Raw genomic sequence first — 12338 nt, 5'->3', positions numbered from 1 at the left:
TGAAAACTGACCTTTTCCAGTCCTGTGGCCACTGCTGAGTTTTCCAAATTTGCTGGCATAGTGAGTGCAGCACTTTCACAGCATCATCTTTTGGGTTTTGAAATAGCTCAACTGGAATTCCATCATCTCCACTAGCTTTGTTCGTAGTGATGCTTGCTAAGGCCCACCTGACCTCACAATCCAGGATGTCCGGCTCCAGGTGAGTGTGAGTGATCGCACCTTCGTGATTATCTGGGTCATGAAGATCTTTTTTATACAGTTCCTCTGTGTTCTTGCCACCTCTTCTTTATATTTTCTGCTTCTGTTAGGTCCATACCATTTCTATCTTTTATTGAGCTCATCTTTGCAGGAATTGTTCCCTTGGTATCTCTAATTTTCTTGAAGAGATCTCTAGTCTTTCCCATTCTGTTACCTAGTCACAATATTTACTGACGAGGACAAAATGTAACAAACCGTTGAAAACAGTCATTCATTTACATATCTTGATTGTTGTGACTAATCTAGAGGGTGACAGCATTAACAAAGGATAATGAATAGAATCCTGGAAGAACTTATTTAAATGGAGAAATGCCTAAGTAAATTGGCCTACCAAATTTACTGCCATTAGGATAATAGTAAATTTAATTATAATTTCAAAATGGAATATCCTTATATTATACTTCTAGTGTAGTGTTTTCAATTCACCCTTCTTTAGATGTTTACCAAAAACTCAGAATTTAGATTGTAAAAGTTTATTGATATGATCAAAAAGCAAACAGCCAGACATTTGGTTATCTCAGCCACTACAATGTATAATTTTGAATAGTATTTTAAAATGCATAACAAATAATATTTAAATCAATACTAGAAAAGTAAATTTAAGAATCTACTTAAGGCACTTCAGATGAAAGCTACTTTCAACATTTCCACAAAAGTAACACTATTCTAAGTATAGTAAATCTGCCCTCTACAAAGTTTAGCCAGAACACAACTTCTCTCCTTAAAGAAGAAGAATGTGTTCTTCAGAGAGACACAAAAAATACAAAGAACTGTCATTCTTCAATGCTCAATGCAAATTATCTGGAGCTATAGGTTACATGGTAGTAATATTCCCCTGGTTAGTCTGTACAAAACAGGGCATATTCATACAAGTCTCATAAGAATCACAGCGTAAATTTATTTGGCCTGAGACAAGTACAAAAACAGCAGATAAGGAATCCAGAATCAAGCAATTTACAGTGGAGTAACAAAAATGGGCTCCAGTAGAGAGTAAATATCACCTCACCCACCAAATCTACTTTAAAAACAAAACAAACAAACAACAAAAAAAAACAAAAAGCCCCACATAGAACATTTCTTCTTAGGCAACTATATTCATCTCTTTCTTCAAACATCTATTATGTAAGATTTCTAGACCATGAGGGAAAGTTATTAGATGGTAAATAGTAGCAGGCAGTCACAATATTATCTTAATGTAATACTTCTAAGATTTCTTAAAAATTTTTCACAATTGGAATTTGCATATTTCTAGAATAGTGGCATTTCTAGATACTCTTTACAGCCATAGAGGAGATTATAGCTATATCTACTGATAACCATCAACTTTCATTCTTCACAGAAATTTGGTTAGCACATATGGTTATTTTCACTGACAGAAAAAAGATCAAATTCAAATAGAACAACTTCAAATTATTACTTTGTTTCTCCACATAAAGTGAGAAGACAAAGGTTAAAATAATAGCAAGAAAACAGAACAGTTTACAAGAAAAATTTACTTTCTATTCATAAGCAACAACTTAATGTTTCATCATTTTATTTTCCCAGGACTCTAATGGAGTCCTTTTCCTAAATACAAGGGTTAATATGCTGTCACTGTAATACAGAAATTGATTTAACCAGATAAATCCATTTTTTTCTCTTAGGTAAAATGAAATAAGTGATCATCTCTGAGTTGCAGAAACATTTTGGTCCATTCTAAATTTACACTGATTTTAATACTAAGCTACATTTTTATTAGAGAGGGGCCCATCTTAAATAAATTAGGGAAACAGAATGAGCCTGAAATCGTTCCAAATACAGGCAGCTAACACCACACTCATAAAGAAATCATAATCCCATATTTAGGAGTACTTCTTAATGTCTACAGCTACCAAGAAACATAGTCTGCACAGAATTTCAGGAGGGAAGATGGAGGACTGGCTAGTGATCTTTTTCTAAAGTCTAGATGTGTACTCTGAAGAATGGTGTTCCATTTTCAGAAGACACATAGCATATATGATTTCTCTGCTCAAAAGGAAAGGTGTGTGAAGTATACACATCCATGCAACAATGGAAAAGCTAAGAATGGATTCCTGATGCTGTTATCAGTAACAGGCATATGCAAGAACACCTGGTCACCAGTCCCAACTACCTTTGGATAAGATAAAAAAAACCACATGGCCAAAAGTTAAGCAACACAGTTTTGAACCTTGTTCTAATTAAAATGTAGTAGTTTTAAAATTTTTATAAAATTCCACTAAATTAAATGTTTCAGAAAGTTTACTGGGAAGGGAAGGTTAAGAGAAGAATTGTATCCAAATACTTCATGAAAATTGCTTGTTAAGGCACTATACATCTTCTTTGGTTAAATGATCAACTATTTTAATCACGTGGAAAAAAAAGAGGTAATCCAAAATACATTAATTGCATTCTTCTTTTCACACACATTTTTCATTTTTTAATTTCCATTACTCCAGTGTCTACATATTTCCGGAATCCTTTTTAACTCATCAGAAAGCTGAAACAAAAATATATACCAGTCTATTAATATCTCAAAGAAAAACAGTCTTTACCTCTAATAAATATCTTGATTTTATCATATCAGATCAAAGAACATCTGGGTACATGTATAATAAACTTTGAGTACCAATAACAAAAAGTAAGAGACACTGAGATGCTGAGGTAGTCTTAGGAGAAAAGGAAGTAGAAATAACCTCAAATTAAAATATCTCCTGAAGAGATACCAATTAATAACTGAATCAACCATAGTGATCAAATAAGTAATAGAAGTACCAGAAAGATTACCCTTGCATCCCAGTTAGTATTCTATAGGGGATAAATTATTTTAAAATACATGTAGACAGAAGAATAAAATATAGAGCTGGAGTATTATTAGTCAAGGATCAAAGTTCTAATAGTTTTAAATCTTTAGAATTAAACAAGTTTGCAAGAAATGCAAAAGGAGATTAATTTAAGTTGTTCAGTGATTAAACTACATTTAGAAATGTTACAATATAATGAACTGGCCAGGGAGTTATTCAAAATTATCTACTAAAAACTTCTGTTGAAAATACGAAAAATGAATTTGTGTCTTAAAAATATCACTTGATATACTTTACGTTAGTGTTCATGGTCCTTTATAAAACAGGGCAATGTTGTATTAAAACAAGAATTGTAGTAAATGGCACTCAGATTATAAAACTAACTCATGATATTGCCTGTTGTGTACAGGTACATTTCTTTTGGCTATTAACAGAATAAAATCAAGAAGTTATAACTAGGAGAATAATTTCTTCTCTGAGCTTTAGAGATCACTAAGAATATTTCAAGTCAATTAGACCTTCTTAAACACTCTTTCTTATTCTACAGTCTACAAATTGGATTCAATTCAAATGTTCTGTTTATTCTACCTAAACAGCCTGAAAAGTAGAGTGAGAAGTTTTGGAAAAAACATTAAAAACATAATTTGTCCTCAAAAAGATGTAAAGTATGCAAATAAGGAACTGTGTGAGGGTATAAAATGTTCTAATCATTATGTGTTTGATAGATTTCTAGGTTAAATTAAGTGATGTCAGAATAGTCCTGAATGATTTTCCTGAGAAATCACATAGTTTTATTCACTATATCATAATTATTATAATTTCTATATGCAACATACCTCAATTAAAGCCTAGCTCTATGTCAGAAGCTAGAGTAATCTGGAGGTAAAGTAAAAAAATTATAAAGCTCATCAACTCTAATCATTGAAAGCATAGGTAATCACTATACAAATGAAAAATAATACCTATATGGATATCCATGATACTTAGATCTGAAAATAGAGAGCATCCAACTGAAGAATAATACAACAAGTCCAATACCAGCCACACACATTACTGCAGAAAAATAAAAGGAGAGTAAAATGAGCATGTTAAACATAGTGAACAGTAAGAACATAAATTTTAGGCTACACTTCTAAGAGTAAAATGCAAGGGCTATATCTACTGGTAAATCTAAACTACAACAAATTTCATTTCCATTCTTATATCTTCAGGAGTCTGACTTCACCTTTAATTTGCTTTATTATACTATAATGGAGCAGACTCTTGGAGGGCACAAACAAAACCTTGTGCACACCAGGAGCCAGAAGAAAGCAGTGTCCTCATAAGAGACTGAATCAGACTTGCCTGTGAGTGTCCAGGAGTCTCCAGTGGAGGCACAGTTGACAGTCTGGCCTCAAACAACAGTAAGGAAACACAGCCCCACCCATCAACAGAAAACATGATTAAAGATTTACTAGCCCTATCCATCAGAACAAGACCCAGTTTCCCCCAAAGTCAGTCTCTCCCATCAGGAAGCTTCGGGAAGCCTCTTATCCTTATTCATCAGAGGACAGACAGAATGAAAACCACAATCCAGAAAACTAACCAAACTGATCACATGGACCACAGCCTTGTCTAACTCAATGAAACTATTAGCCATGCTGAGTAGGGCCAACCAAGATGGACAGGTCATGGTGGAGAGTTCTGACGAAATGTGGTCCACTGGAGAAGGAAATGACAAACCACTTCAGTATTCTTGCCTTGAGAACCCCATAGACAGTATGAAAAGACAAAAAGATTATGACACTGAAAGATGAACTCCCCAGGTTGGTAGGTGCCCAATATGCTACTGGAGAAGAGTGGAGAAATAACGCCAGAAACAATGAAGAGATAAAGCAAACACAACTCCAGTTGTGGATGTGACTGGTGATGGAAGTAAAGTCCAATGCTGTAAAGAACAATATTGCATAGAAACCTGGAATGTTAGGTCCATGAATCAAGGCAAATTGGAAGTGGTCAAACAGGAGATGGCAACAGTGAACAGCGACATTTTAGGAATAAGTGAACTAAAATGGACCAGAAAAGGCAAATTTAATTCAGATGACCATTATATCTACTACTGTGGGTGCAAGAATCCCTTATAAGAAATGGAGTAGCCCTCATAGTCAACAAAAAAGTCTCAAATGCAGTACTTGCGTGCAATCTCAAAAATGAAAGAATGATCTCTGTTCATCTCCAAGGCAAACCATTCGGTATCATAGTAATCCAAGTCTATGCCCCAACCACTAATGCTGAAGAAGCTGAAGTTGAACAGTTCTATGAGGATCTATAAGATCTTCTAGAACTAATACCAAAAAAGATGCCCTTTTCATCATAGGGGACTGGAATGCAAAAGTAGGAAGTCAAGAATCACCTGGAGTAACAGGCAAGTTTGGTCTTGGAGTACAAAATGAAGCAAGGCAAAGGCTAAAAGAGTTCTGCCAAGGGAGCGCACTGGTCATAGCAAATACCCTCTTCCAACAATAGAAGAGAAAACTCTACACATTGACATCACCAGATGGTCAATAACAAAATCAGATTGACTATATTCTTTGCAGCCAAAGATGGAGAAACTCTATAAAGTCAGCAAAAAGAAGACTGGGAGCAGACTGTGGTGCAGATCATGAACTCCTTATTGCCAAATTCAGACTTAAACTGAAGAAAGTAGGGAAAACCACTAGACCATCCAGGTATGATGTAAGTCAAATCCCTTACAATTTATACAGCGGAAGTAAGAAATAGATTCAAGGGATAAGATCTGATAGAGTGCCTGAAGAACTATGGACAGAGGTTTGTGACAATGTACAGGAGGCAGTGATCAAGACCATCCCCAAGAAAACAAATGTAAAAAGGCAAAATGGTTGTCTGAGGAGGCCTTTACAAATAGCTGAGAAAAGAAGAGAAGCTAAAGGAAAAGGAGAAAAGGAAAGATACACCCACTGAATGCAGAGTTCCAAATAGCAAAGAGAGATTAAGAAAGCCTTCCTCAGCAATCAGTGCAAAGAAATAGAGGAAAAAGAATGGGAAAGACTAAAGATCTCTTTAAGAAAATTAGAGCTGCCAAGGGAACATTTCATGTAAAGATGGGCACAATTATGGACAGAAACCTTATGGACCTAACAGAAGCAGAAGATAATAAGAGGTGGCAAGAATACACAGAAGAACATCCAGTTCCATCACTTCATGGCAAATAGATGGGGAAACAATGGAGATAGTGACAGGCCTTTACTTTCTTGGGCTCCAAAATCACTGCAGATTGTGACTGCAGCCATGAAATTAAGACACTTGCTCCTTGGAAGAAAAGCTATGACCAACCTAGACAGCACATTAAAACAGAGACATTACTTTGCCAACAAAGGTCCATCTAGTCAAAGGTATGATTTTCCCACTAGTCATGTATGGATGTGAGAGTTGGACTATAAAGAAAGCTGAGGGCCAAAGAATTGATGCTTCTGAACTGTGGTGTTGGAGGACTCTTGAGAGTCCCTTGGAATGCAAGATCTAACCAGTCAATCCTAAAGGAAATCAGTCATGAATATTCATTGGAAGGACTGAGGTGGAAGCTCCAATATTTTGGCCATGTGATGTGAAGAACTGACTCACTGGAAAAGACCCTGATGCTGGGAAAGATTGATGGCAGGAGGAGAAGGGGATGACAGAAGATGAGATGGCTGGATGGCATCACAGACTCAATGGACATAAATTTGAGCAAGTTCTGGGAGATGGTGATGGACAGGGAAGGCTGGTGTGCTGCAGTCCATGGAGTAGCAGAGGGTCGGACATGACTGAGCAACTGTACTGAACTGAACACTATAATATTTACATATTTGTGTAATTTAATTGTGTGAAATAATGAATTCCATTAAACATCACCACAGAATTTAGTGTTAGAAACACTGTTTTACAACTAACAAGAAAATAACTCACTCTTTTAAAACAATTTGTTTTTTAATCAAAGGATAATTGCTTTAATATAACTCACTTTTTAAACTTCTGTTAAGTCCTTATTATGTATGGCCTTATTGTATTATTGACAAATATTGACTTAAAGACATCTGGTAATATCATTCTGACAGCCCTAGTTGAAAGTACTTTATTCATGAACACTGCTTGTATGAGGAAATCCTTCAACACAGATTCCTTATTTGAATTATGAGGGGAAAAAAAACCCCTGACTCCTAGCCCTAAATTCATAGCTCTCTCCATTAATCCCACATGCTCTGGTTCAGCATAGCAGTTACCAATCTTAACCCTAGACGATGACCCTACAATGCTCAAGTATGATTCCCATAACATGAGGATTTTTAAATCCTTGGACTAAGACTGGCTAAGAAGCAGAGAGGTAGGTGTGGAAAAGCATGGAAGTTCCAGGGAAACATATTTATTGGACAATACTAAAGACAATTTTTAGTTTTGTTATACTTAGAGAATAATCCATTTTCCCTTTACAATTCTCACACAATATGATTAGGGGCCAAAAATTTAAATCTTAAACAATTTTTTATGAGTATTAACACATGCTCTTTGTAGAAGTCTTTTTTTCTTCCTAATCAAATGCACATATACATGTATATATAGCTTAACCCCGAGTATATATTTGTGTTCTAATTTTTTCACATATCTAAAAGTGCTTAGGAAAGTTCTTGATACATAAGTGCTAAAGAAATATTTATTATTAATATTTGTGATCATCTCATTAGATTAGAATCTTATAAATAGATCAAATTGTGACTAACTTAATATATGTCACCAAAATGTTTTACAACTTAAATTCATCCCAGCATTGCAGTAGTACCCAGATGGCCTTTCTCCAAAAATGAATACTGAAATAGGCATTTTTTCAAAAGTCATGAATTAAAGTATGTATATTGACTGGATAAAAAATTGCTACATTAGCTCTATTTTTCTAATATGTAAAACTTCATTTCAATGCAACAGAAAAATTATCTTCCAAATTTAAAATCCAATATCATCTTTTTTTCTAGAAGGAAAAAGTAGATAGATTTATTAACCTAGGTTAATTTTGATGACATTTAACTCTTTAACCATAAAATAAAAACTCAAACTGATTTCATGTTAAGTAAAGTACATTGTTAGCATTTCTTTGTAACAAATATTAGCATATGAAAATTCTAATATATAAAAAGTCCATGCAAACCAATAGGAAAAGGAGTAACATTCTAATACATAAATGGCAAAAGACAAAAAGGTATTTTAGACAAAGGAAAACAAAACAGCTAATAAACATCTAAGAAAATATTCAACTACAGTAATAAACAAAGAAGTACAAAATAATATAACATCTCCCCTTTATCTGATTAGCAAATACGCACTTACATACACATTTTAAATAAAGTTCTCTAATGTTGATAAAAAGTTACAGTGAAAACAAGCATTCTGAAATGTCACTGGTAGGAATCTAAACTTTTAAACATTTGGGTAAAGAATTTGGCATCATCAGCTTAAAACATCAAGATAACTGAAAATACTCATACACAGGACCCACAGTCATGCTACTTTAAGGAATTAATATGAAAAGAGGATAAAGTTTAATATATACCATAATAATCACTAAATAACTATTCATTATAATGAAAGGAAAAAACTAAATGTTTAACAAAACCAGAATGGTTAAGTAAATAGCATAAACAATAAATTAAAAACTATGTGTGGCAAAATATTAGTGAAATATTTTAACTCCAATTAAAAAAGGGGGTATAAGATTCAAAATATTATACATACAGTTGAAAAGATGTTTTTAGAAATGGAAGAAACTTGTATTACAATGTTAAAATTATTAGCTTTTTAATGGTGGAATAATGGGTAACTCTCCCTCCAAATGTTTCATTCTCTTATTTCCTCCAACACTTTCTACAATGAGCACATATTACTTTTATAATAGTGAAGTAAAATAATATAACTAAGAGGAGAAGTGATTAAGAGGACATTGCTTTTTTCTGTATAAAGGCAGAACTGCTACATCTTGGCATATGATATGACTTACTCTTTCGCTTTCCAATATCCATGTCAGATGTAGCAGCTTCACATAAAAGCACCATCCCTAAGGTAACCCCACCATCTTAGAAAGGAAAATTTTAAGGAAAAATTCACAGAGAGAAATAACACAAACTTTAATATTCCTAGAATAATATAGAATGAATAAATATATAAACCTTCAATTACAAAAATTATAACTAAGTAATTAAAAAAATTGTATTCGGGTAGAACTGATTTACAATGTTGTGTTACTTTCAGGTATGCAGCAAAGTGAATCTGTTATACATATATCCACTCTCTTTCAGATTCTTTTTTCGCATATAGGCCACTACAGGACATTGAGCTCTCTGTGCTATACAGTGAAAGTGAAAGTCCCTCAGTCACGTCGGCTTCTTTGTGACCCCGTGGACTGTATAGTCCATGGAATTCTCCAGGCCAGAATACTGGAGTGGGTAGCCTTTCCCTTCTCCAGGGGATCTTCCCAACCCAGAGATCAAACCCAGGTCTCCTTTTATTGCAGGCAGATTCTTTACCAGCTGAGCCACCAGGGAAGCCCATACAGTGCTACACAGTAGGTCCCTATTATCTATTTTATATATAGTAGTGTGTATATGTCAATCCCAATCTTCCAATTTATCCTCCCCATAACCAAGTAATCATGTGCCTATATAGTATGACATTTACTATGAAAATATAATAAAAAAAATTAAGGTTAGAAAATTATTTCATTTGTACAAATAAAAACTGATATTTTAAACAAATGTCCCAATATAACTTATAGATAAAACATGAGTTTTCCTCTAAAATTGTACTTTGAAATAAACTTCTGAAACATTCTTCCAATTACTGAGTCAATTTTGTATACATTAAAATAAATTAAGTAGCCATTTTGAATATTTCAACTACTTGCCAAAAAAGAACACATTTGAAATGTACATGATTTAGAGAGAACAGCAACTAACTTTTATTTGAAAAATAATGTAACAAATATTTTTTAGAATTTCAACAATTAACCTCAAAGCACAAATTACTACTAAACTACTTAAATTGTCCTATTTTAATAAAAAAAGAAAATCCTATGAGCCATGACTTCACTTTTATTCACCTTAATATAGAAGCTACATAAATACAAAATAGATGTACTCTTGCAAATAGGTAGTACATAGCTTGGTTGAACAGTAAAATAAGAAAAATCAAATTCTGAAACAAAATAGAATGTGTTCAAGTAGAAAAGAGAGATTTACCCTGCAGTTTGGTGAATACAAAGATCAATTTTAAATGCTCATATTAATTATTCATATACACATGTACATTGTATGCTATCTCATGTAGGTAAAAATAAGCAGAAAGGGAAAAATAGGTATTCAGATAAGGCCTGAATTTATAATTGGCTCTAAATTTGTCTGTTCATCCTTTCATTACCATTTAACACACTCTTCTTAATAGTCTCTTTTTAGGGATGATACTCATTCATGGTTTTGTTGCTTAGCTAATTTGTTTTTTTCAGTGATCTTTTTTCTTACTAGGATTCTTTATTATACACCTTACTAGTATTCTGTATATTATACACCTATGCATACAGTGATGACTTTATTATTTTGGGCTCCAAAATCACTGCAGATGGTGATTGCAGCCATGCAATTAACAGATGCTTAATCCTTGGAAGGAAAGCTATGACTAACCTAGCTGCTGCTGCTGCTGCTGCTAAGTCGCTTCAGTCGTGTCCGACTCTGTGCGACCCCATAGACAGCAGCCTACCAGGCTCCGCCCCTGGGATTCTCCAGGCAAGAACACTGGAGTGGGTTGCCATTTCCTTCTCCAATGTATGAAAGTGAAAAGTGAAAGTGAAGTCGCTCAGTCGTGTCCGACTCTTCGCAACCCCATGGACTGCAGCCTTCCAGGCTCCTCCGTCCATGGGATTTTCCAGGCAAGAGTACTGGAGTGGGGTGCCATTGCCTTCTCCGATGACTAACCTAGACAGCATGTTAAAAAGCAGAGACATTACTTTGCCAAAAAAGGTCCGTCTAGTCAAGGCTATGGTTTTTCCAGTGGTCATGTATGGATGTGAGAGTTGGACTATAAAGAAAGCTGAGCGCTGAAGAATTGATGCTTTTGAACTGTGGTGTTGGAGAAGACTCTTGAGAGTCCCCTGGACCGCAAGGAGATCCAACCAGTCCATCCTAAAGGAGGTCAGTCCTGGGTGTTCACTGGAAGGACTGATGCTGAAGCTGAAACTCCAATACTTTGGCCACCTGATGCAAAGAGTTGACTCATTGAAAAAGACCCTGGTGCTGGGAGGGATTGGGGGCAGGAGGACAAGGGGACTACAGAGGATGAGATGGCTGGATGGCATCACCGACTCGATGGACATGAGTTTGGGTAAACTCCGGGAGTTGGTGATGGACAGGGAGGCCTGGCGTGCTGCGATTCATGGGGTCGCAAAGAGTCGGACACGACTGAGCAACTGAATTGAATTGAACTGAACTGATGCATACCTGCATGCAGGTACGCATAAAGATGGGCTTCCCTGGTAGCTCAGCTGGTTAAGAATCTGCCTACAATGCAGGAGACCCCAGGTCGATTCCTGGGTTGGGAAGATGGCCTGGAGAAGGGATAGGCTACCCACTGTGGTATTCTTGGGCTTCCCTGGTGGCTCAGCTGGTAAAGAATTTGCCTGCAATGTGGGAGACCTGGGTTTGATCTCTGGGTTGGGAAGATCCCCTGGAGGAGGGCATGACAACCCACTCCAGTATTCTTGCCTGGATAATCCCCATGGACAGAGGAGCCTGGTGGGCATCACAGAGTTGGACACCACTGAGCTACTAATACACACACATGCATGGAGATTGATCATTTCTAAAGGTTCTGGCCATAGACACTCTGATTAATGGTCGAGACTTGTTTTTGGACTAGTTTGCTTCTGTATCATGGTCTAGAGCTTCCCATCTTACACTATACCATCAAGGTTTTTGTGTGCTGTTGTTCTTAGCTATGAAGAGCTATGATGTACTTCCATATGTATTGCTTTATTTCATTTATAGACTCTTTAAACTTTTACTGTCTATTATAGGCAGGCACTATTAGTTGGAGTTACAAAGTTAGAGGAAATATAGACCATTCCTTGAACAAGTTTACACTCTAGGAGGGGATACAAACAACAAATAGTAAATAATTACATAATCATCTTACCCTGAGAGAACTGAATAGAAAATAGAGGAGGTGTTATTACATAACAAACAGGAACTAGGCTATTAAACAAGCTAG

The 12338-nt window shown here is 35.5% G+C and overlaps 1 protein-coding gene across 1 annotated transcript in view; it reads right to left on the bottom strand.

The window, feature by feature from the left end:
- Positions 1-715: 715 nt before the first annotated feature.
- MAGT1 (magnesium transporter 1) overlaps positions 716-12338 on the bottom strand; it is a 48200-nt gene continuing 36577 nt past the window's right edge. The window contains exons 8-10 of the mRNA XM_040265656.1: positions 9082-9156; positions 4022-4112; positions 716-2755 (exon numbers count right to left, since the gene is read on the bottom strand). Coding sequence (XP_040121590.1) covers positions 2740-2755; positions 4022-4112; positions 9082-9156 — 182 coding nt within the window. The 3' untranslated portion in view covers positions 716-2739. The remainder of the gene's footprint in view (positions 2756-4021; positions 4113-9081; positions 9157-12338) is intronic.

The sequence above is a fragment of the Oryx dammah genome, unplaced genomic scaffold (assembly GCF_014754425.2).
Source record: "Oryx dammah isolate SB20612 unplaced genomic scaffold, SCBI_Odam_1.1 HiC_scaffold_23, whole genome shotgun sequence".
NCBI classification, from domain to species: Eukaryota; Metazoa; Chordata; class Mammalia; order Artiodactyla; family Bovidae; genus Oryx; species Oryx dammah.
This window is presented reverse-complemented; position numbering and strand designations above follow the sequence as displayed.